The sequence below is a fragment of the Nesoenas mayeri genome (genome assembly GCF_963082525.1).
Source record: "Nesoenas mayeri genome assembly, chromosome: 3".
Taxonomy (NCBI): domain Eukaryota; kingdom Metazoa; phylum Chordata; class Aves; order Columbiformes; family Columbidae; genus Nesoenas; species Nesoenas mayeri.
In genome coordinates, this window is record NC_137544.1 from 88,825,814 (window position 1) to 88,850,698 (window position 24,885).

Sequence of the window (24,885 nt, forward strand, 5' to 3'; positions counted from 1 at the left end):
AGTGTAGGTAATATTTTCATAAATCTACTTTTGGCAAAGAGTCTCATTGGTAATTCTTGGTGGTGCTGCAAATGAAACACATCATTGCTCAATTCAGAATAGAAGCATTTCAAGCTCAGTAAGCTTTCACCCCATGTGAATGTCAGGACAGCTCCATTATCACATTTCTAAGCGGTGCATCTCTGGTGCACTAAAACCTAAGAGACATTAAGGGTGTGGGTTTTTTTTTTTTCCCCTAGAGTGCTTCTGTGGGAGCTGTGTAGGTGTGAGATTCATCTGGTCCTTTTGTTTTTGTGTCTTTGTCATTGCAGTTCTCCACATTGTGAAGTCCGGTCATACTATTTTTGTTGCTATCCATTAAGTCTTCTGCCATCTCTGTTGTCTTCTTGTTGCACTGACAGAAGTCACTGGAGCTCTCTAGAAAGTTGATGTAAAATTTGATAACCAGTGCTAGCCAGGCCATCCCAAAGAGGATCCAGAGAGAGATTACATTCTTGTACCAGGCTGGATAGGTGCGGTCTGGGTTCATTCCTACAAAAAATTTCTAGATTGGATCAAGAGTGTCTCAAAGGAGACATTACATGTAAAGCAAAGACAGTGAAAATATGACTGAGTATTAATGATTTCTATATAAAACGTGAGTACATCATCTACTTAGTATGTGAACATATGTTGTAAGCAAGTATGTTTCATGACATGCCAGCAAATGCCTAAAACTCCCTAAGAATTGTAAAGATTACCCATAAGAAAGAAAAATAAATCCCAAATTACTCCCATGTCAGAGTGAAATTATTTAAATGCAGAGTTTTCTTTCTCTACTTAGCACCACAATTTTGTATTAGTATGTTACAGTATGCAGGCAGAGAGGTAAGTGGGTTTTATGTACCAGTGTGTGCATGTATCTTTTAAGCCAGATGTAGGTGAGTAAGCAAGTCTCTAAGAGCAGGAGAGAAGGGGCCAGAGCAATCCCAAAACCTCTAAGAACAATGAAGCCTTAGAAAACAAATTGAAATTATGGTACTTCTGTGTGGTTGCTCAGCTAGGTACTTTGTGATCCCTTCAGAACAAAGTTGTATTTTTGGTTGTGTTTCCACATTGTTCAGTGCAAAGAGGCTTCTACATGCTAAGTTAGTGTCAGTAGTAATATTATTATTAACACATGCAAAGGAAAGGAATTTGCTCAGCCTACAGGCACAGCCCTATGAAGTGCCCGGGCTGTACCTGTAAAGCAGGCTGGGGTACCCTTACAGACACAGGTAAGGCGCAGGATACAAATTTCAGGGCCAGGAAGAGAAGCTACATGAATATTACCAAATAAAACAGGGTAGGGACCACTCTATGACTTCAAATCCAAGTGCCATAGCCTGGTTTGTATTTCCCTCAAAACAGAGCAGCTGTGTCCAAAGTGAACACTGGACATCACTCCTGGCATGTGATATCCCCCAGAATTTACCTGGTTCAGAACAGTGCCAGACATCACATTAATGGGAAAACAGCATGCCTGTCACAAAATAGTGACAGTCCTTTGAACTCATGCCCTGGCCCTGCTCATTTTTAAGTTGAGACATAAACCATGATAGCAGGATCATACGGCCAAAATGGTTTGGACTCTACACACCATAGGTCACTGACGTATTCATTTAATCTCGTACTGACCCTAGCATATCTATGGTGGTGAGCCAGTTACAAAGGTACCACATCGGTGAAGGTATGCCTGGAAGTAGGAGGTATATGAGAGAAGAACTTTAGCATTAGTTATTAGGACCTGAGAGGAGTAAAGCTGCTGCAGCACAGAGTTCAGCATCATCTATAAAATTAGTGTAAGAAAATGCTGAACTGGCCAGCTCTTGTTAAGCTCCATCTAGGTATCCTTAACCCAAGCTAACTTGATTCCAGCTCATTTAAGTGTGCCTACACAAACTCTAGTCATAACTTAGTCATAACTTTGATGCATTATAGACAAGTCTTAAGGTAACTGCCACTAAGTTATCTAAGCATCAAACAAGCTGTATGAAGAAAATACAGAATCTGTAAGGTGCTTTAGCCTTTCTGCCTCCCAGGGACTCAAGGGCACATGTGTTTCTATAATCAATTTGTTTTTAATGAGAAAGTCTTTATCAAAAAGGTGTGTCCTGTGTTTCAGCAAATGCATCAGGCACGGGTCCAAACCCATTTCCTCTGGCAAAGGGTTTTGGCAACCAAAACTAGGCTTTGCCCGGTGCCTGACAGTCTACACCTAAGTGACTTATGCTGCCTTTTAGAAAGCAGTTGTCCGGGGTTTTGACAGAGGAAATGGTCACTGTCTGTTAATGGTGATGCAGAGCAGCATCTGGTTAAAATTAATCACTTGCTAACACTCAGGTCAGAGTCTGTTGTGATTAAAAAAAAATGTAGCACTGCAGTCTGGTGTTGTAGACAATTCAAGGGACAGATCACATGAGTTGCTAGAAGATTACTCATTGACTGGGAAACTATTTCTTCTTCCACAGGTGGCATTGCTATCTCAGAAATTGTGTCTCCTCTAACATGTCAAATGCCTACCACAACATATTTATCATCAGGTCTGTGGATTCCTAGTGGTGTAAAATTGCCAAGTTGGGAGCTTCATACACCACATATTTGGCTTTGATGTCTAGTAGGTGAAAGCAATGAAATGTGAACTACTCACCAATCACATAATCTCCAAACCCTATAGTGCTGAGGGTGATGAAGGAATAGTAGAAGCCTTCTTCATAAGACCACCCTTCTTTGTCAGAGAACAACAAGGGAGGTAGCAGGAAGAACAATAACAAGCCAGTTACCAGTGCACAGGTCTTAATCAGGAAGGAAACTTTTTTCTAGTAAAACAGAAAAAAACAAAACAAAACAAAAAACAACATGATACTGTCACAAGAAGGGTGGCAGGGAAAATCCAGCTGTGTTTCTGGTTGAAGATGATGCTGGACTCCATTAAAACAAACCAAACACACAAACATTCGCAACCTTCCACTAGAATAAATGGTGTCAGTCAACACAAACTGTGCATCACCTTCATGAGTCCTAAATTCCTGCCAGTTTAAAGCGTATTCCACAGACATTCTTGTGTAACTTAGATGTGCAATTCTAACTATGACTGATGATAAACAGACTAGATATTCTAGGACTGTGCATGGCTCTAAGGCTTTGGCACTCACATTACTGTAGGGGAAGCCATTCATCATAGAAGTTCCCTCAATTAATAAACAACCTTATCTGACACCTCATAAGACTGTCATAAGCTAAAGTTATTTGCTTCCAGTTATTCCTGAGTATTACCGCCTTTTTGGCCAAGTAGTTAGGCAGGCTGTCTTTGTTAGTCAGAGGATCCCAAATATATTGGACAATGCCCTTTCCGTCTTTCCTGAACTTGAGGGTGAGGCATATTTGTGCACATTGCTCACCTGCCAGCGAAACACCTCCTCTAGGCGATGGGCACAATGCTGAACCCCCAACAGCATCAGCTGCCCAATTTCATTCATGAGGATAAGGTTCAAAGGGATCCCCAAGAGTGCAAACAAGATGCAGAAGATTCGACCAGGCACAGTGCTTGGGCTCAGGTTCCCATAGCCTAGGCAGGGAAGGAATTAAGTGTTAAGTCTGAAATATTCTCTGCTTGCCCTTGTCCCCTGGAGGGGTGAACCTCCATCTTCTACAAAAGTTAGATGACAAGGTCACTGCTCCAAAAGGACCTTTTTTATAAATAACTGTAAGTTAGATCCATTGTTTTTCATATCCTATTGTAGGCTGGAAAATAACATTTCTTTCCCTGCCAATTTTGTTTAGTTCCTTTTCCATTTACCAGTGAATTTCCTCCCTACTACCCACTGTCCTGGCTGGGGATCTGACGTAAATGCAAAACTTCCTTTCAGTTCAGTTTTTGAAAGCATTGTTGGCATTGGGTATGCTGGTAAATGATCCTGCATGGATGTCAGATGGTCTCTGAATCATAACAAGTGTTTTAATTATACCAACAACCTTTTTCTATCTTTGTCCCATAGGACTAATGAACTTAACACTGACTCCTTGCTTACGCTCCTCTTTCGTGCCACAAGTACCAAGTACACTTTATGCTTAAATTGTCAAAGTATTTGTCTAGAGTCAATAAAGCACAATAAATTTTATTTGACCTGAGTAAAACACTCCAGTTTAGACCTAAAATACTGAAGACAAGAGAAAGATGTCAAGCACTTTTTTTCTTATTGTATGAATTGGCCTAATAAAAGGTACTGCCCTTCAAGCACAGCCTTGCTTATATCCTTAGACCATCACTGCTGCAATATTTGCCTTTATTCCCCACATTTTCTCTTAAAAATGTCCTGTAAATTTGCAGACTCACACTTCTGTAATTTTAAGGGGTTTCTGCCACAGGAAGGTCAGACTTAACTTTATTTCACAGGATGTTTTTTAAGACAGGAGAAAAAATAGCACATGACTATGATTTCAACTGTGATTGAACCACACTTAGCCTATGGCCTTGACTACATTTCAAAAATCAACTGCACTCACTAGGATTTATGTATGTCCATATATAAGATTGATATAACCTGGCAAAGCCTTTCACCACAAATAATGCTATCATTATATGCACATATGCTATCATTATATGCAAGTAATGCATCATTCTATGATTATTTTATCCCCTCCCAGCAACACCCAGTTGTTGTCACAGTGCAAGCCCAGAGGAGCTCCCACCACTAGCATCTTGCTACCTTGCTTGCCAGTGGTGTAGCCCCAGGGCAAACAAGCAGCCCCCAGGAAAGAGATGTCCAAGGGCTGGGCTCTGTCCATGAAATGAGTGCAAACATCCATGGTTGACTAGATGGACCCCCACTCCTTCATCAACCTCTGTTCCACAACAGCTGCAGTAAACCACTAAACAACAAACACAGGAACTTATGTGCCTAAGAACTTGGGATATGTACACATTCTGTGCCAGTTTTTAGCTGCCAAAAATCTCTCTTGCTATGGACAGCTCTGCAAACAGTTAATTGTGCACATGAACCAGCAAACTACCCCCAGAAAAAGGCCTGGCAGCAAACTGTTTCACAGTATGTATATAGGCTGTCCTTTCATTCTCATTACTACCCCCACAAATTCAAAATTTTTACTATCTGGAGGATTTTCCTTCTAATAATTTTAGCCTTGAATGACTTGTGAGCCCTTAAGTGTAACGTATGTGGCAACACACAGTATACCTCCAAAGCAATATCCCAGCAGCCTGTCCCTGGGAAGGGGCTGAGCATCCCCTGGGGAGAATGGGATGCTGTTCAAAACAACTAAGTTGTTTTGAAATACACTCAAAGGAGCTAAATTGAGACTGTACAGCAGTCTTAATTCCAGTGCCATATTTTTCACTTATGAGGAACTCCATGATATTTACACACTTTTCCTCCCCTGACACATGTAAGTGCGGACTTCTGCCAGCTTTCACCATTTCTAGACTAACATGTGATAAATAAGAAACATGCAGGCAAGTACATCTGGTAGATGATCCCATATAAGTGAACTTAAAGGATATGTGCCTAGTGTGATCTGTTTCACACTGTGCCACATTTCAGTGCATTTGTTCCAGTTTTTGCCTTTTATAGAATAAGAGTTTTTTTGTGGGCTGGTCTGAAACCAAGACAAAGAGCTGGGGGACATTTAGTGTAAGACTGGAGTCTGAATATGAGTCACACACATTTATGGCCAGCTATTCCCAAGATGTATTTTTCCCTACCCCCTCCTCCTTCTTCTTTCCCATATATATATAAGTTTAAAAATACTGCAATGGCTCAGGCAGTTCTTTTTTACCACAGATTTCTAGGTTATCCAGTCTCTGGAGAAAGCCATCAGATAACAGAAGAAGAAAGGTCCATGATCTCAGGTCACTGTGTGAAGCACAGCAGCCTTCAGGATTTTGGGGACCTCACTAAGTGCTGACAGAAGAGCATCTAAGCTTAAGCTTCACATCACCTTCAATTTAGAGCAACAAATTCAATGATGTAAGAAAGCCCAATGTGTACAGTAAGCCCAGCACAGCAAATGCCAGGTCTACTTTGCATATGATTTATCTGGCTCCCTTTTCCCATGGGCTCAGCAGCTCAAGACAATTTCCTGAAGACTTGGTGAGCAGTTGCTGTAAATATGCCAAAAAGCCATGTCCCACTACCTTTTATACAGGATACAAGGTTTGATCAAACAGCACAGGATCCTTTAGATTATGCAAAAAGGCTAACAATTTGTGTCTGTCTGACAACACACCCATGTCTTTGGACTAGAAAAAAAGTGCCAATCCAGTTGCATATAAGCCTCAATTGTTATAAAACTCAAGCAGGAATGAGTAAATGGGACTTACATCTCCAGTAAATGGAATGAGGGTAATCAGTGTATTACACCATTGTGGGCTATACATTAGAAGAACTGAACAAAGTTCAAAGACTAAACCAAACTACACTGGCAGCTGTGTCATATCTCTCAGTAAGCCTGCTACTGGGATGACACCTGGTATACCTACACCAAGAGACACCAAGGGATAGTCACCAAAAACTATGTAGAGGTCAAAGTGTGTTTTCAGTGAATCAGTTGGATTAAATCCCTGTATATCTTCTCTCATTTTGAAATGAAGTTCAATGTAACTTCATTTTCCTTATAAGAGGCAAAATAAGAGTGGTTTTATTTCTAAATGTTCCTACCCACATGCTTTAACTCACATGCTTCTGTTACACATACTTAGTAAATTCAGATTTGTTTTCCTGCTTGCCCTTTACATTCCTGTACAGAAGGGATTTGAAGGCCCTGTAGGCTTGCTAAGAGGAGGAGACTGATGCATGATTAACGGGTTATAGTAAACGATCTCTTCATTCATGAGCCAGTATTCTACTTGCAGTGCCCTGGTTCAGCTGAGGTAACTGTGACTTCCTGCAACCCACAATGGGAGGTTTGTTTAGCTCCCGTTCTCACTGCCCGGACATGAAAAAGTATTTTAAGCAAAAACTGCTTAGAATTTAAAAAAAAAAAAAAAAAAAGTGTCTTTCATAGGCTGAAAAAATCTGCAAATTCACCAAATAATTTCAGCTATGAGGGGGAAAAAAAACCAAACACAATTAAAAAATCCTCCCCCCGCCTCAAAGTTTGAGAAAGGCTCTCTTCTGGTAACTGGTAACTTTGTCAGGAGTGTGAGCATTCAAACACATTTTGGGAGAGATCTGGTTTAATTCTTTCTCTTACCCGAGTTGCTACAAGCCATCACTTCCCACAGGAGTGACCTAATCCCAAGTTTAGAGAATGTTCTTGTTGATAGTATTTTGCTTTTAACACCCAGGCACTCAGCAAAACCTGGGAGCCGGTTGTCTCATCTGAGTGTCTGATCCACAGGGCCACTGGGCAGTTCAAAAAGGGTTTCCAGTGCTAGAATTACTTTATTTTGCATTACACATTTAAATACTTGGAGAAAGATGCTCCACTTCACAACTGGAGTCATCTCCAGTGACCCACAATCCTGTTCTCCCAGGCACAGGAGGAAACTGCACACTGCCCTCCTGCATCCCCAGGGAGTGCATGAACCACTGAGCTGCTCCCACTACCAGCTCCTCCTCTAACACTTTTCAGAACATCTAAACTTTTCTTTCACTTGTGCTCCTTACAAGTAGCCTAAATGTTTTAATCTGGGCTAAACATAAGATTCTGCTCATGATTAATTCAAATGTTGCATTGAGAAAAAAAAACACTACAGTTTAGATGGAAAAATTATCTTCTTACAAATCAGCAAACAAAATGGAAAAAAAATAAACCAAAACACAAACGAATTGATTAATCACACAGCCTCTAAGATATGTTTATGGGGTTTTTGAAAAAGTGGACATGGGTCCAGCTTAGCTAGAACATGTCCCTGATAAAGCCCCCAGTAACCTAGTCTGACCTCATAGCTGACTGCTTAAGCAGAAGCTTTCATGAGACCTTCTGAGGTCCCAGAAAACCTGAATCATCCCATGATACTTAACAAGCATTAGGATTTTCAAAAGTCATTTGGTAGCACCTACATTAAACTGAACATCAGCAAGTCTGGAGTTTCTGTCCTCCCTTCCTCCCTCCCTCCCTCCCACTTTTGAATGTCTCCATGACACCAAACAAATGAACATGCTTGACTTCTCAAGCTTCTTGTGAAATTCCGCATTACATCCAGCAACTCTATTCTAAGTGCAGGAACATTTATCAGCTGAACACTGTGCTCAAGACATCTGCTATGTGATGTCACAGCCATTTCCAATTCACCTGTCAATGAAGCATGACTTTGCCAAGACCTCCCAGTTGTGGTAGAGACAGAAACAGGACTTCGAAGCCCCAGTATTTGCACTGGCATCTCAGCTTTACGAACAGAACAAACGAAACATTTTGATTTTAAAAACTAGTAGTGAAAGAATCTCAGGGAAGTCTTATATGGGGAAGCTCACTGGGACTCTGGCAGGTTGAACCGGGGTGTATGTGGGAGATGACCAGCAATGTTCATTTTAAGTGATGTTATGATGAAGTATAGATGAATAACTAAGGCTAGTGGCTGAAAAACTTGTTTGAACAAGGATTTACAGCTTTAGTCCTATGAAATTCCAGGCAACATCCAAGTTCAGTTGCACACTCACTCCTTCAGTGAGTAAAAGACCGGAAAAGTACTTGACATGAGTACTGCAGTCTTCCTCCATTTGTTACACGTGTACTCTGTATCCACTGGAAGCTGTGTAGTGGGCTTAGTCTCAACAGGACAAAACGACGTGCAGTCAGGAAAGCAGACAGTTTGCCAGTGCTCAGGAGACAGTTCAGATAAAGTTGCTCTAAGTGCCACCCTCAGTTCACCAGTGACCTCCCACAGACCATCATGCCATGCCCCACTTTGCCAAGCTCTTACTTTCCTCACTGTGAGATGGTTTACTTGCTTTTACTACTCTATTTTGTGTTTTAAACAGGGCCTTTGAAATTCATACAAATGAGTACTTAGCTTTGCCACCAGAAAATGGAAAGGTAGCACTAGTTAATGGCATCCACCCATTCAAGATAAAAGGGGACATTCAGGCTAGAGAGGAGGATACTCTTCCTTCTACTCTTACACTAGCCCTTACAACCCTGGTCTCATCACAAATCCTTTCCCTAGCACCTTCTCTGAAATTACACCACCCTGTGGTAGTTTGACTTCAGGAACTTTCATCTTGTGCCCAAACTCTGAACTTGCTTTGACCTCTGCCCTGCTAGTCCAAACTAACTAGGAGGAGAGTAAACATTGAAAGGAGAGACTTTATGTTGACAAGGGATAAAGATGTCTGAGATAAAACCAGCTCCAACTTAGTTTCTCTTTCTTTAATCATGTTTACTACTAAAACTCTAAAGGAACTCTGAAGATGATTGATTCTTCAAGACACTGAAGAGAGAGGGTTCCTATGGAAACATCTTCAGAATATCAGATAGCATACAAGATCTGGGATGATATGACATGTAAAAGACAGCAACAAAGAAAGCACAGAAGCATAACAGTGGAGAGAAGGTATCAACAGAAGGCCAGGGCTGCCCATCCCACATAATCAGGAGTTATAAATGCAGTTCCATTAAAATTATGAGATTGGCCAAAAACTACATAGGCTTTGAGGCACTGCTTTAAAGAAGATATTTTAGTTCACTCACATCTGTTCTTTAAACCTTTGGCATTAGGGTACCAAGCGCATCTAAGCCTGCAAGTTACAACATTGCTTTTTAAGCAAAATTTGCATATTGCTTTTAATCACTAGTTGAGATAGATGAAGCTCATTTAAATGCAAGATAGGCACAGCACAGAAGATACTGCAACAGGAGACATTGAGATTCAAACTGTGTCAGTGAGGGAAAAAAAAAAATAATAGCCTTCAGTTGGTGTTAAATGACAAATAAGCTGATGCCCTTCTCTGTATCCCAGTGAGAGTGAGCTCTAGTGGGGACCTGAAAAACACATTAGGCTTTATGAGACGGTAGCCACCTGCACCTAAAGCAAAAACAGAAGCTGACAGAGTAGAAAGAGCATCTCATAAAGGAAAGCTATTAAGGTAAAAGTGATAACGGATTTGATGGGTAGACTGTTTGGTGGCTAAGAAATTGGCTGGATGATCACACCTATGGAGTAGCGGCCAATGGCACAACATCTAGATGGACACTAGTAACAAGTGATGTCCCTCAGAGGTCCGTACTGAGACCAGTACTGTTTAATATCTTCATCAACGACATATAGTGGGATCGAGTGGACCCTCAGCAAGTTTGTGGATGACAACAAGCTGAGCGGTGCAGTTGACAAGCCTGAGGGATGGAATACCATCCAGAGGAATCTGAACAAGCTTGAGAAGCAGGCCCATGTGTACCTCCTGAGGTTCTACAAGGCCAAGTGCAAGGTCCTGCAGCTGGGTCAGGGCAACCCCCAATATCAATACACGCTGAAGGATAAAGGGATTGAGAGCATCCCTGCTGAGAAGGACTTGGGGCTACTGGTGGGTGAAAGATTTGACATGAGCTGGCAATGTGCACTTGCAGCCCAGAAGGCCAATTGTATCTTGAGCTGCATCAGAATGAACATGGCCAGCAGGCTGAGGGAGGTGGTTCTGCCTCTCTGCTCTGGTGAGACCCCACCCAGAGTCCTGCATCCAGCTCTGGAGCCCTCAGCACAGAAAAGACATGGACCTGTTGGAGAGGGGCCAGAGGAGGTCACCAAGATGATCAGAGGGCTGGAGCACCCCTCCTATGAGGACAAGCTGAGAGACTATGGGTTTTTCAGCCTAGATAGAGAAGGCTCTGGGAAGACCTTGTTGCAGCCTTTCAGTACTTAAAAGGAGCCTATAAGAAGGACAGGGACAGACTTTTTACAAGGGCATGTTATGATAGGGCAAGTGGTAATAGTTTTAAACTAAAAGAGGGGAGATTCAGGCTAGACACAAGGAAGAAATTTTTTACAATGAGGGTGCTGAAACACTGGCACAGGTTGCCCAGAGAGGTGGTAGATGCCCCATCCCTGGAGACATTCAAGGCCAGGCTGGATGGGGCTCTGAGCAACCTGATCTAGCTGAAGATGTCCCTGCTCATTGCAGGAGCGTTAGACTAGATGACCTTTGAAGGTCCATTCCAACCCAAGCTGTTCTATGTTTCTATGACTCCTACCCAGTGTGGTTAACTTAAAATGATTGTGGTAAAGCAGGTTCAGTCTGACAGCTCAGAAACTAATCAGGATTAACTACAGAGGCAAGCAAAGCAGCTCTGAGCAGATGCTCCTTTGTGCCAAAGGCTGGAAGAAGCTGCCCAGGCTCTATGCTGGAAACGCACAGCCTGTGTAGCCCTGTCTAATGGGCCTCCACTGCCATCATCTGGTACAACACTGTACCTGTTAGTACAACACACCAAACAATCCCCAACCAGAACACACATGCAAAAAAAAAAAAAAAAGGCAGAAAGATGTACTGAATCACAGGAAGGTTTGGGGCTTTTGCCCCCCATCATGCAAAAATATAATCATTCTGAGTTCTTGTTTGGGGGCTTAACGTTCTGAAGTTAATGTATCTGCAATAACTATCAGAGAAATCAAAAGAATATTCTACCTGGGTGCACAAAGAAAATTTGCTGTACTTGAAACTGAAGAGAGCTGACAGATTCAACACAAATCAGGAAACCTGCAAGGGCTTTTTTTTATTAAACCACCATCTCTCCACATACTCTCCACCCATGTTTTTTATACTAGGTCTTACAGTAAGAAAAAGAGGTCAGAGGAAGTTATTAATTGTTTTGGGGTCTGGGGAGATGCCCTGACAATAATTAATAGAACCTAACTTAAGTAGCACTGTACCTAAATACATTTTATTGTTTTCATTCCACCCGTCCCCCCCCCATTTTCATCATTCCTTCTTTGCTTTGCATTACTCATTTGCTGAAACCTGACTCAATCAAATTGCTTCATTTATCAAATTACTCAACTTTCACCTAAACAAGCAGGTCCTTATCCAATACAGGTAATAATAAAAACCAATAATTTATAAATACAGCCTCCATAAAAGTCAACAGCCAACGTTACAAGTTTTTCAAAATCCTTCCCTCTTCTTGGGAAAGAAAAAGCTTATTTCAATGCACAATTCACTTCAGATCTCTTAGAGAGCACTGGGCTTGGGAAAGTACAGGCAGTGCAGTGCCATGAAGTGATATGTGATATCAGGCCCCAAAATATGCATAATTTAGTAGAGTTATGTACTGAGCTAATTATCCCTGTATCTATTAATTAGAGATTATTATTGTGCTGGTACTTTCTAGGGCTATGTTCATGGGTGCTTAGTTATTGCATGAAATAGACAAGGTCCATGAAGCCCCGCAGGGCTGGAGCAGCATCTGATAGTTCAGGTCCTCATCCCCATTCCTTTCCCACCTAAAAGGCAGCCCTGCAAGCAGGGAACTCTTACCAATGGTTGTTATTGCAGAGATGGAGAAGAAGAAAGACCCACTGAAGTCCCACCTGCCCAGGCTAGTGGTGTTTCCCTGGAGGGTTATGCCACTCTTGTAGGCTTGGATGATACCCTGCAAAGAGATAATAATGTGAGATCCCACAAACCCCTTTATGGCAAGTTCATGTGACTGGCATTTCCAGTGCCAGCTGGTAAAGTTGCAAACTATTAATGCAACTACTTCTGACTCTGTTGTTTCCTTTTAATAGGGAATATCCTGTGCATTAGAGACCAAAGAGCTGAGAGATAAGCTAAAAAACCAGCCTATTGGTTCTAATAAAAGAATATATATAGAAAAAAAGAAATATGCACATCGTAGATCATACAGGGAAATGTGGAAGAGATTGGAGGGCAAGAACTACCTAGACAAAGCCTAGCCAGAGAGTTATTAAGACTGCCTTATGACATTCCCCCCTGCCCAATGAAAAGTGTTTCCAGATGGGATACTCTAATGGCAGAAGTCTCAGAGCAGCAAATATACATGTACATGTAAATTATACAGGTCCCTTGCTTCTACTGGGGAGAAACGTATATGATGTGATATAGGAAATGGAAACCATGCAGGGTGTCCAGTCTACTAGCATTGAGCAATATTTTCCCACATCAGGACTATAAATATATGATCAGATTAGCATAATGCCCAATGCTGTTCAATGCACCAGGCACTCAGAAGTCACTATGCTGAAGTGTGCAGAATTATGCCAAATTAAGATACCAGATGTCTTAAGTGTCCATATCTGACTGTACCTTCTCATGTCAATAAAGTTAAGAACATTGCACTGAGTTCTGTCCAAAGCAACATTAATCACAGCATGTACACTAAACATTTTACACCCACTGACCAAGAATCCTTGAATGCAAAGTATAACCAAAAATATATAAAATTCATCACCTGAGAAAGACATGCAGATACCCAAAAATACTATTACTATCCTAGCAGTAAGGCTGCTGATAAAGCTGTCACCATTGATAATAAAAGGAATCTTTCAGGTTAGATTTGCATCAGCTGTAGGTTTTACAAAGAAGTTGTAGCTTATACAACCATCAAGTAAACCAACACTTCAAGCCTGCAAAGCAAGGAAGCTTTGTCCCATTTTACTGACATAAAATGCTTTAAGTGATTTATATAGTACTATAAAGGGCCGTGAATTAAAAACTATTTCCAGAGACTCAAGCAGCAGCCTAACTACAAGGACCATTATATGTTTTCTCCTGTGATACCAGGTCTCACACTAAGAGCAAGGAGCAGCTCAGAGATCACCACATTTTTCCAAGTAAGAAACACGGTTTGATAGTTGCATTCTCAGAAATATCTTCATTTACTCATAACTTAAGGCAATTTAAACCACTCAGGGTCACATTATAATCTACTAAAGTCTGACAACATGGTCTTCTCTGCATAAGACAGAGCAGAGAGCTCTTGCTCTGAAAAGGGCTGAGGACCAGATGCTATATTACATTACACTTCCTTCTGCTAATTGTTGCTACGACTTGAGTGAGGCACCTCACAGAAAGAATTACTATTCAGCATAAGTGACATGGAAGAATTAAGGCCCTCTCTGCTCCCCAACCCAAAAAACCCCAAACAACACAACACTAAAAAAAACCCAAAACCATCCAACACAACAGAGAAAAGGCTGTATTAGGAAGCATCCAAAAGGATTTGTTTTGAATAGTTTGTGTGTAATTTCCCCCTACCCACCCTGCTCCTTCCAGGGCTGCACTGGGGTTTGTCAGGTTGTGTGCAATGCAGGTTCTGACCTTTCTCTGTTCTTGATCTCTAACAATACTTGACCTCAGGTTTAAGAAGTTGTGCAGATAATGGCCTAATCAGGAATCACAGTCCCCATGACCATAAAATAACTACCAAACTAAACCACATAGCAGGGGGAGGCACTGGCAATTTATACAGATGGCCTGTATTTTGCCCCCTTCAGAAATAGTGGTTAGATTTGAAAACAAAAAGCTTGTTGTTCTCTCCAACCTTCCTTCTGTAGAATGTGATCGCTGCAGTTCTAAGTAGTTAGTCTTGAACACATACATACCTTCTGGAATGGCAACAGTACAGCTCTCAGATGAATTCATTATTAACTTGATCAGACAGACTCAAAAACCTACACATGTAGCACATTTGTTGTCCATTCTCCTGCCTGCTGACGCAAGCTCAGCAGTTGACAACATTACACACAACATCAAGTTTCTAAGTCCAGAAGCACTTAAGAACCAGAAAGGCTTTTAAGAAATTGTGGCTGAATCAGCCCAAAGAAATGATAATTTCTTTGTGCAGAAACGGGAAACATGCAGCCTGCACAAGACCTCATATGCGAAGCAAGCAGCAATAATCAGGTCAGTAGATGTCTAACTTCACATCATTGCACCACTTCTGCATGGTTTAGGACCAAGAGACCAAGCAGCTGTGAGCAGTGCTCTGCAGTGATTTACACCAGTGCAGCATCTCAGAGTCATCATCTTAACTTTCGCTGAGGTGCTGCTACTGCCAGGAAATACAATGTTTGTCTTCCAAGTCTGCAGATAGGCTGAAGTATTTGCATCAAACAGCATGATGATCCCACATTCATCTCAACTAAGAGAAAAGTACCATGCAACTTATTGGCAAAGAGCAAGCACTGAGCTTGCAGCATGGCAGCTGTTTTCTGCTTCTGGAATTGAGGCACTTCACACATTTATAGTAGGCCTTCAAGAGCCTCAGGAGTAAGTCTCTGGCTAAGCATTATCTTGTTAAATCTTGTTATCAAACATCCAGACAGCATTCATTAACCATTAGGCCCACTGTGCCTGTCACAGTCCAGTATGGGGATCATCAAATACTCATGCAAATCAAAGCCACTTCAATAAACAGATGCTCCCAGGAGTAATATCAAGTCCATTATGTTAGGAAGAAAGAGATACTGATGCCATCCTTAAATAGAAGGATTCATAGAGGGTAGAGATAAGTATACTGGCTTCTTTTTTAGGTATAAAATGTTGTATTATAATATCTAGAATCAGCCTTTGACACAGTGACAATGATGACAGAAAATTAAAGACTGATTATTCTGAGAACAACAGAACTAATGGAGCTTTTCCTCCTACAGATGCACCCACAGAGGAGGATTCATGAAAGAGACATCCATAGATCACTATTAATACACAGAAATTACTTCTGGCACAAGAAGTCATTGGATAGGCATCAGCATATACTTGCCCTAATTTAGTATGTTCTTCTAGACTTCTGCTTTTCACTAGTGCTTTTTTTCATATAAAAATAAGTGGTTTATCGTTTTTGTTATAACACAGGAAAAAAGCCAGCTAATAAATACTCCAACAGAACAGCTGAATTCTCCCTGCTTTTCCCATTGAAGGGGCACCAATGTCTCTGCTGCTGATTTGAAAAAACAAAACAAAACAAAAACCCACCAACAAAACACAACACACTGAAGTATATTTTGGCCTGTGGATATCATCTGCTTGGTTCACTGAGCCTGCCTTTCTGAGAATCAGAGACATTTTTTCATTTTGCTTTACACTGGTTTGAGGTAAAATTCAAGCAGTTTTCCTTTTTATCTTAACTAGGCTAGCAATTTATACAGCATCTGCTCCAAAACATGATGCATGAAAAGTAGAAGTAGCATCTCAAATCCAGTGTTTAAAAGCAGGTATATGCCTGATCTAAGACCCCAGTCAGTATCACCAACTGCTCAAACCCAACAGATCTTGAAATTGCAGAGCCTGGGCTTGATATTTTGGGGAACTTGAAAGGTCATGTGTGCAACTCAGAGAAGAACAGGAAGGAAACAGGTTGGTGGTTAAAATAATCAAAAAGAAACAGAACTCAGTTCTACTTTGGCTTCTACTGACAGACAAGCTACACAACACTAAAAAACCAGAAGTTTCACTTCTCTGCACTTACTTCTCCCCACCAAAAATGATAACAATTTACAATTTACAGTTCACAGAGACTACTACTACATCTTTACCTGACAACACTTACATAATTTTGAACTGCAGATAAGAGTTTCTATGGAAACTATAGTAACTTCTGTAAGATTCATAAAGTAGGATATTTCAAATTCTTAGTCAACAAAACTTTATTTGTAGGCTGTCACATTGTCTCATCAAGTAGGCTGTTCTGTTTCTTGATAGCACCATGCAAAGCTACTTGCGTGGTCAAATATAACTGGTGATTGAAAAACCAGCACGACTTCTATTCAAAGTAGTCTATTTAAATGTAGGTATCTGATCTGTTACCTTTCTGACAGAATATGCTTCCGAACATCCAAATTCGGCTTACAGCACTGTTTTGCTCAATCATGAGCTCTGAGGTTTCAGTTAGCAACATGATAAACTAGCCCTTGCAAATGCACACTTGATATAATATCTCAGTAGAAATCAAAGCCTAGTTTTGTGTGTCCCTCTGCAGCAAATTCCATCCTTTAATTCAGCTCACTGGTAACTCCATAAGGAAGCTGTTGATTTCTGCTGATTCCCTTATCAAACATATCTCTGACTTATCAAACTTATTGTAAGGCAGCAATAGCTCTTCTTTCTTTCGCTTCTGCTATCAATTAGTATAACAATTGCTGGTTCTTCCTGCAGATGTGTTCAGACAACTTTGTCTCAGTTCCCTTATTGGAATTAAAACAACCAACCAACATGCCCACCTGGCTTCAGCCTGCCTGCCTTTTAGCCCTTCACAGCTCTGTGGCTCTACTTCCACAAATGATTGGTAATGAACACCTCTATCCTTGAAAAGTTTCACCCATCTACACAGCTTTGCATCAACAAAATCCACGTAGTTACAGTCATATTAGCAAAATTTAAAGCATATGACTGAACTACACTCTCAAAATATCTCTTTTGTTGATATTGTCTAGTTTAAAAAAAAAAAAAAAAACAACGTACAAATCCAAAGCATACAAAAACCCCACAAATGCATGCAGCTAAACATACACACACACAAAAAAAGAGGAGTGAGGTTGCTGGTTCTACCAGGACACCCACTTACGTGTGCAGAAGCTTAATACAGACTCAGCCTACAGAGTGTTCAGTTCCCTCTTGACATTTGAGAGTTACATCTTTTTCTTCCTTACAAAATGTAGGTTTATTCTTTTCTACGTGCTGTGGAGTCACTCTGTCCTCACCAGTCTTACCCGTAAGACTTTTTTTCATTCACCATGTGTGCTGTGTTATCAGTTCTGGGCAACTTCCAGCTTTCTTAGCTTGTACATGCATTCTCTCTTCTAAACACCCTTTAGCACATGGGGGCTGCTCCACTGCCAGCTCATGGCTACAGCACAGCTTCTCATCACCAACTGCTCCCTCATATCAATTAAAAATCTAGTCTTTCACCTCTGCACTGAGTCACAACTGCCTGTGACTAGGATACAGCTTTCAAAAAAAGGTATTTCAGACTAGCAATAAGGAATGAATGCATGTGTATATGTAAAATGAGACACTACTTTCCTTGCAATCTCTAGTATCTTCAGAATATTATTCTTCTCTTTCCTCCTATAATATTTACAACAACAACAACAAAAACCTTTATATAAATAAATAATCAGACCAATTATAACCTAACTGCCCCCACCACCCCAAAAACAGTAAGATATACAGTGAAAAGAGGGAAGTGAAGCCCTGAAAGATTATGACATTACCAATTATTTCCACAAGAATTCCTGACTTTCAAGCTCAAAATTTCTTATTTCTGGAAAAAGAGACAAACCACTTTTTTTTTTTTTTTTTTCTGGAGCAAAGTATTATAGGAGTCACATGAATGACCCTTTTATTATCTACAGCTCCAGTCACTGCTGTTGCTCTGTGCTTCAGAACTATGCCATTTTGGCCAGAGTTCACAGTAACCTTGAGATATCTATCTAGACAAAAGTAGTATTTCATAATTGTATTTGAAAGCAGTTCTCAAGTAAGGCAAAAAGTATGCAAACGGACTGGAGTCAACTAAACTTAATTCCCAAGTTTAGTTGGAGTTTACATGTTCATACATAAAAATATCCACTTCTCCAAGGAGTGTGTGTTTTCCTAAAAATTGTTTGCCTCATTTCAGACACTTCCTCTCCTCACCCTTGTGATCTATCAATGAGGGAAACGATGTGTTCCCAAGGCACCAAACTACCATTTAGATTAATGAGAAAATATCAAATCACAAAGCTTTTGCCCTGGAAATTCTGTGCAATGTTGGTATATAAACATTCATTTAGGTCTCACAGAATACCAGCTGTAAATCAGAAGAAAACAGTTAACATTAACCTTGGTCTCAGATTTCAAGGACAAAGGTCAATGAACCTAAAAATAATTAATAGATTATGAACCACACCTTTCCCAGCCATTAGCTCTGATCCCCTGTCCTTGCCTGAAGTGGAAACTTACCTGAATTCTCAACAAAAGAAGAGCAGGCACAAGGTACGTTATGAATTCAGTGGGCGGGGAATAACCTAATGAAATTTAACAAGGAAAAGTGTAGAGTTCTGCATCTGGGTAGGAACAACCCCAGGTTCAAGTATAGGTTGGGAAATTACATATTAGAGAGCAGTGTAGGGGAAAGGGACCTGGGGGTCCTGGTGGACAACAGGATGACCATGAGCCAGCACTGTGCCCTTGTGGCCAGGAACGCCAATGGCATCCTGGGGTGTATTAGAAGGGGGGTGGTTACTAGATCGAGAGAGGTCCTCCTTCCCCTCTACTCTGCCCTGGTGAGACTGCATCTAGAATATTGTGTCCAGTTCTGGGCCCCTCAGTTCAAGAAGGACAGGGAACTGGTGGAGAGAGTCCAGTGCAGGGCAACAAAGATGATTAAGGGAGTGGAGCACCTCCCTTATGAGGAAAGGCTGAGGGAGCTGGGGCTCTTTAGTTTGGAGAAGAGGAGACTGAGGGGTGACCTTATTAATGTTTATAAATATATAAAGGGTAAGTGTCATGAGGATGGAGCCAGGCTCTTCTCGTTGACAACCAATGATAGGACAAGGGGTAATGGGATCAAGCTGGAACACAAGAGGTTCCACTTAAATTTGAGAAAAAACTCCTTCTCAGTAAGGGTGACAGAACACTGGAACAGGCTGCCCAGGGAGGTTGTGGAATCTCCTTCTCTGGAGACATTCAAAACCCGCCTGGACATGTTCCTGTGCAACCTCACCTAGGCGTTCCTGCTCCAGCAGGGGGATTGGACTAGATGATCTTTTGAGGTCCCTTCCAATCCCAAACATACTGTGATACTGTGAATCCAGCTGTTTTCTTCATGTCACTTGAAAAACCTGAGGCCTGATCAAATAACTGTCCCTCTCATCCCCCAGCCATGTTTGCTAATATAATTGGTACCAGTTCCTCTAAGTGAAACTTATGGGCAAAAGCACTTTTACCTTGCAGCTGGGTCTGCACTTCAGTTTCTAGAATTCAGCTGGACTTACTCTTCAACAGAAAGGGAACAAGATATTTAGTAAAGTACAGTAACAATGCAACTGATACTACCCTAAACTGTTAGCGCTTTTAATAGAAATTAAGCTTTTATATCAAGGAAGAGTCAGTGGCCTGACTCATGAGACAAAATGTTGCTGAATCCAATCGCTTCCCAAACCCTAATGATACAAGTAATTTGAGAGCTGGGGTGAAACATATCTATGCCTACTGCCAAAGGTGTACTCTAACAGGCTATTACAAACATAGAATGCACATTCTGGGTGAGGCACCCATAGTGCTTCTTAATAGGTCCAGAGAACAAACTGGCTATAACTTCTTTGGATAAGAAGGAAATTGGAAAGAACAATTACAGGGGATCAACCCTATTTTACCCGTGACACGCAAATGGATATTTAACTAAAGTAGGTTCTACAGAGATGTCTATACTCCACAATACCAAGAGGCAGTCCTGTTTCTGAAAGTCTCTAATCACCAACAGGTGATATCTGATGCTCACACCTTAATACTCATTCATTGCTGCAACATCTGTGGGCAAGATGCTTTCAGTAAACCGTATTAGCAGGGTTGTTATTTCCTGACAGCTGGCACAAATCTCTTCCGGTTCAATGCCAGCAAAAGCCAAGGTATTGATGAGAATCTTTCAGTCACATGGGATCTCATTGCTCTTTTAAACATAAACTAAAACTCTTTGTGTAGCTCTAGATGTTGACTATGTAGATAACAGTATCTAGATCCACCTGCAGCCTTCTAGTTTACAGCCTGCCTTTTAGACTCTGGTCCTTTTAACTATTCCTTAAATCTTGCTAGGCATAAAAACCAAAATATATTTATTCTGTTTATCTCAGTTTTCATTTTCTGCTTCCCAGTTTATTTCATTAACTGGGTCTAAATAGCATTATGCATCTACAATAATAGAAAGCAGATAGAACAATATAGTAAATACAGAAAACAGCTGTATTAGGAAAATATATATAACAACAACAAAAAGCTTCCAGCAAAAAGGGAAGGGTAACAGGAAAAGGATGTCATGGTAACAGCCTAACACAGAAAATGCACAGGACAAAGCGCAGCCAGACAATCATCTGACTAAAGAGACACTGAAAAATACAGCAGCTATAGCTACACTGATACCTGTAACCACTGAAAATGAAGCAGGAAAAGGAGCAAGTTTGAAGGGCAGCTCAGATGGAGCAGAGCTTTATATACACTCACTCTAGGCAGTGAAGCTGGAAGTGCATCATGCTGGGTAGCATGTCCAGGTGCTCCCCATTCCCAAAAATGTCAGAGCAGGTCTCAGCTATAAGAGATATGCCAGTGCAGGAAAGTAGTTGAGTCCAGCTACTGTTCTTCAGTGTACTGAGGGTGCCTTGCCCAAAACCTGCTTTATCACTGCACTTGTCTCCATCCAATGAGTCTCATCATTGAGAGCTTCCTTTGATGTGACCTCACAGCAAGTAGTTCTGGCATATGAAGACCACTACAATATTTATAATAAAAAGCCAGATATTATTCTTTGCGTGTTGCCTAATGACTCTTGAGCTTTTTCCTCCTGAACATGTGTTCATGTCGTAGACTGTAAACAATGTCAGAAAAATAACCTAGGGTTAGACAGGTCAACACAAACAGAGTACATCTTCCTTGAGTAGTTGTTAATAGATGCACAGTAGAGGGACATGTGGCCAGAGTCCCTCTGTTGTCCCCTGTGCTGCCTTTCTTCTAAGCACAAGTAACAAAAGCCAAGAAAAATACAAATCTGTCTTCTCCATATACATACACAGAAGTATGTATGTATAAACACACAAGCATGCATTTTTTGTTTGGTCATACATAAAGCATTCCCACATGCTACCCTCAGCTATTTAGGAAACATGCAACTGTTCAGCATCCTGCAAGGGAAGAGCTGGCCAGTCCCTCCAGGAAAACACAAACCAAACAAAAAACCCAAACAAACAAATAAACAAAAAAACCACAACAAAACAAAAAAGCAGGGGCTCTCTATTGCTCTTCATCTGCACAAAGGCTGAAACATCGGATTTCCGCTCCCAGTTGATAACTAGGAACTAAGTAACAAACAGGCTGTAAAACGATGTTTATACGTTGCTTAGCAAACTGGGATTTTATTCCATATTGGCCCCTATACAAAATAAACAGTTTAGAATTATCTACGATGAAAGAGCTGTAAGAAAGCAATGAGGAATTGCCAGTAATGTCAACGCAATTGAAATTCACACACCGTTTTGTTTTCACAAACACTTTTATAGGTCTTCCATAATGAGCAAATAATCAGCTGTGTATCTAAAATACAAGTTTGTTATCTGAAGAGGGCTAGTGATGACACTGCCTGATAAACTGTGTGCAATTTACTGCCAATAACCATTTGCTACACAAAAGAAACCTCTCATCTTTTGAGCACATTTACAGTATCCAAGCAATTGGCCCACAGGGAGTTAAAAAAGAGCATAGGAAAGTAGTAATCATGTGAATTATCTGTTTAAGATTGATTTATCACCCTGAAAGTTAAAAGTAACACACAAAGCCATTCAAACTCAGCCTATGGTTTATCAAAGCATGAAGGCACTCCCAGACTCTCTGCAAAACAAAATGAAACTTATTTGTAACTTCCTCATCTAGGGCTTGCTTAGGTCACAACTAAGGACTCACACAGCATGTTATAACAGTGGCTGCTCTAAAGGGATTTGGGCAGCTGTCCTATTCCCTTAACTACTAGACAGTATCAAGAGTTAGTTGGGGTCAACCTACAGTAAAACAAACCACCAAAATGACATTACAAAGATTTTTCTACCTGCTCAGTTGTTATCATAATCTTCTCTAAATTACTGTCATTCATCAAATGAAACCTGCCTAAGCCCAGGGCAAGAGCCATGCCTGCCACTCACTGGTCAATGGACCAGTGCTGAATGAAGCTCAGCTCAAATCTGCCCTTATGAAGTGCCAGACTGGTCTTCTCCAAGGTATTTCTCACTTCTTTCTGACTATTTATATTCCACATGTAGCACAGTACACAACACACTCTTCAAATGAGAGTAGATAGCACAGTAGCTTAGACAGGTCCGAATTCATATAGTACGTTCAATGTACTACCAACTGCCAGACAGAATTTACCATCTAGAAAGTCAAGGGATGGGAGCCTGACATAGGTTATCAATGTAATTTTGTCTTCCAGAGCCTTATTTAAGCTCCTGATAAGATTATCTACTTGGTGGTCTCTGCGTTTTTCATCCTGCTGAAGAAAAAAACAAACAACGCACACACCCTTCCCCAAACCAACAACAAACAAACCTCAAAAAACCCAAACCACAACAACAAACAGCCGTCACACACATAAACCAGCCAACCAAACCAACACACCAAACCTGAAAACACTTTTCCAAGTCCCTTTTAGGTCCTTTGAACTTTGGGGGTTGCTACTACAGTTTCAGTCACTAAACACTGCCTATACAAACAAAAAACAAATAAACATCCCACAAAAAACAGCCCCCTTCCTGCCCCCACACACACCCTCACCACAAGTTTTCTTTGTCTGGTAGCATCTACTTAAGGCAAACCAACTAAACCAAGCCATATGTGTTCAACCACAAGCACCTACTGACCTAGAATGATTTGGGTAAATATTCAAGTCTCTTCAGTTTTGTAGGTTTTTCTTTTTCAGACAAGAAAAAGAAAACGTCTGTATCATAGAATGCATCCACTTGGACTTTGATAAGATTGCATTTGGTCCTGCTTTACATTTTACAACAATCCTGCAAATATCTTCAGAAACATTTTTAAGAGTATCTTAAGTTGTGTTACCCGGATTTTCTGTTTCCTTTTAAATAACAAGTAGAAAAACGCAAAAATTTGACACTAGTATAAACACCAATTGAACTTACCAAGACAAAACCTTTCCATTAGAATTTATCACTCATGCTGTAGGCTATAATTCATTCTTACTAAGTTCAACAGCAAAGCAAACCCACCTGCATTAAACCCAGGTAATTATCACATAATGTGAAACTGCCACCACCTTCCTTCAGGACGCGCCGCTTAAAAACACGCGGACGCCCCAGCTTGTGGGAGGACAGAGGAGAACACGAAAAACTCTTTATCAGCAGAAGAAAACACGGCCGCAATACGCGGCGATAAGCTCAGCAAAGCCCAGTTTATCGGCAGCACGGAGTAACGAGTAGCGCGGCGCTACACGCTGCTGCTCCGAGGCAGCTGCCCACGGGGCAGAAAACTTTTTTCCCACGCCGTGAGCAGCTTGTGCGCGGCGTGTCCATAGATACGGACAGAAATAGACTTTTTTTTTTTTTTTTTTCGGAAGAAGAAGATGATTACTGGCAGGCAGAAAGCCAGGTTGTTGCTGTTACCAGCCTCCCGTCCCCCTCGGGACTAAGGCAGCGCCTGCCCCGGCAGCTCCCAGCCGGACGGGTGCTTCGCTCCGCCGCTGCCGGGCCGACGGAGCCCCGGGCTCACCTTGATGAGCCGCTGCAGGTCGGGCCCCCCCAGGCAGGTGTGGTTGGCCAGTAGCTCCCAGTGCTGCTGGAGGAGCTGCTGGGACGCCTGCACCTCGGCCGGCCGCTCCAGCGCCTGCAGCACGCCGGCGCCCATCCCCACATAGCCCACGTAGAGCACCAACAGCACCGGCACCCCCCAGCGCTGCCGACGCTGCTGTTGCCGCAGCCGCGCCGCCACTATCGGCCTCATTGCTGCCGCCACCCCCGGGGCTGAAGAAGCTGCTGGAGTGAGAGCCGGGCCGCCGGCGGGAGGAGGGCTGAGGAGGGCTGCCCCGGGCAAGGAGTCTGGCCAACCCTCAGCACCACCCCTAGGCCTGCCCTCTGGTTTGCGCCTTCCCCCTGTCCGTAGCGCACAGGGAAGCCCAGAGCCGGGCCAGGCAGCTGGTTTTGCCGCTTCTCCTCCAGCCCGCTCGCCCTGCTGCTCTCCTCCTTCCTCTCCTGCACCGCTCTGCTTC

At 41.7% G+C, this 24,885-nt stretch overlaps 1 protein-coding gene across 1 annotated transcript; it reads right to left on the reverse strand.

Moving 5' to 3' along the window:
- KCNK17 (potassium two pore domain channel subfamily K member 17) lies at positions 1-24,620 on the reverse strand (the record flags this gene model as incomplete). The annotated part of the gene is made up of 5 exons (XM_080341460.1): positions 1-531; positions 2,669-2,837; positions 3,420-3,586; positions 12,444-12,558; positions 24,390-24,620. The coding sequence occupies 5 exons, from the start codon at positions 24,618-24,620 to the stop codon at positions 236-238; spliced, it is 978 nt and encodes a 325-aa protein (XP_080197586.1). The 3' UTR covers positions 1-235.
- Between the last annotated feature and the right edge of the window lie 265 nt (positions 24,621-24,885).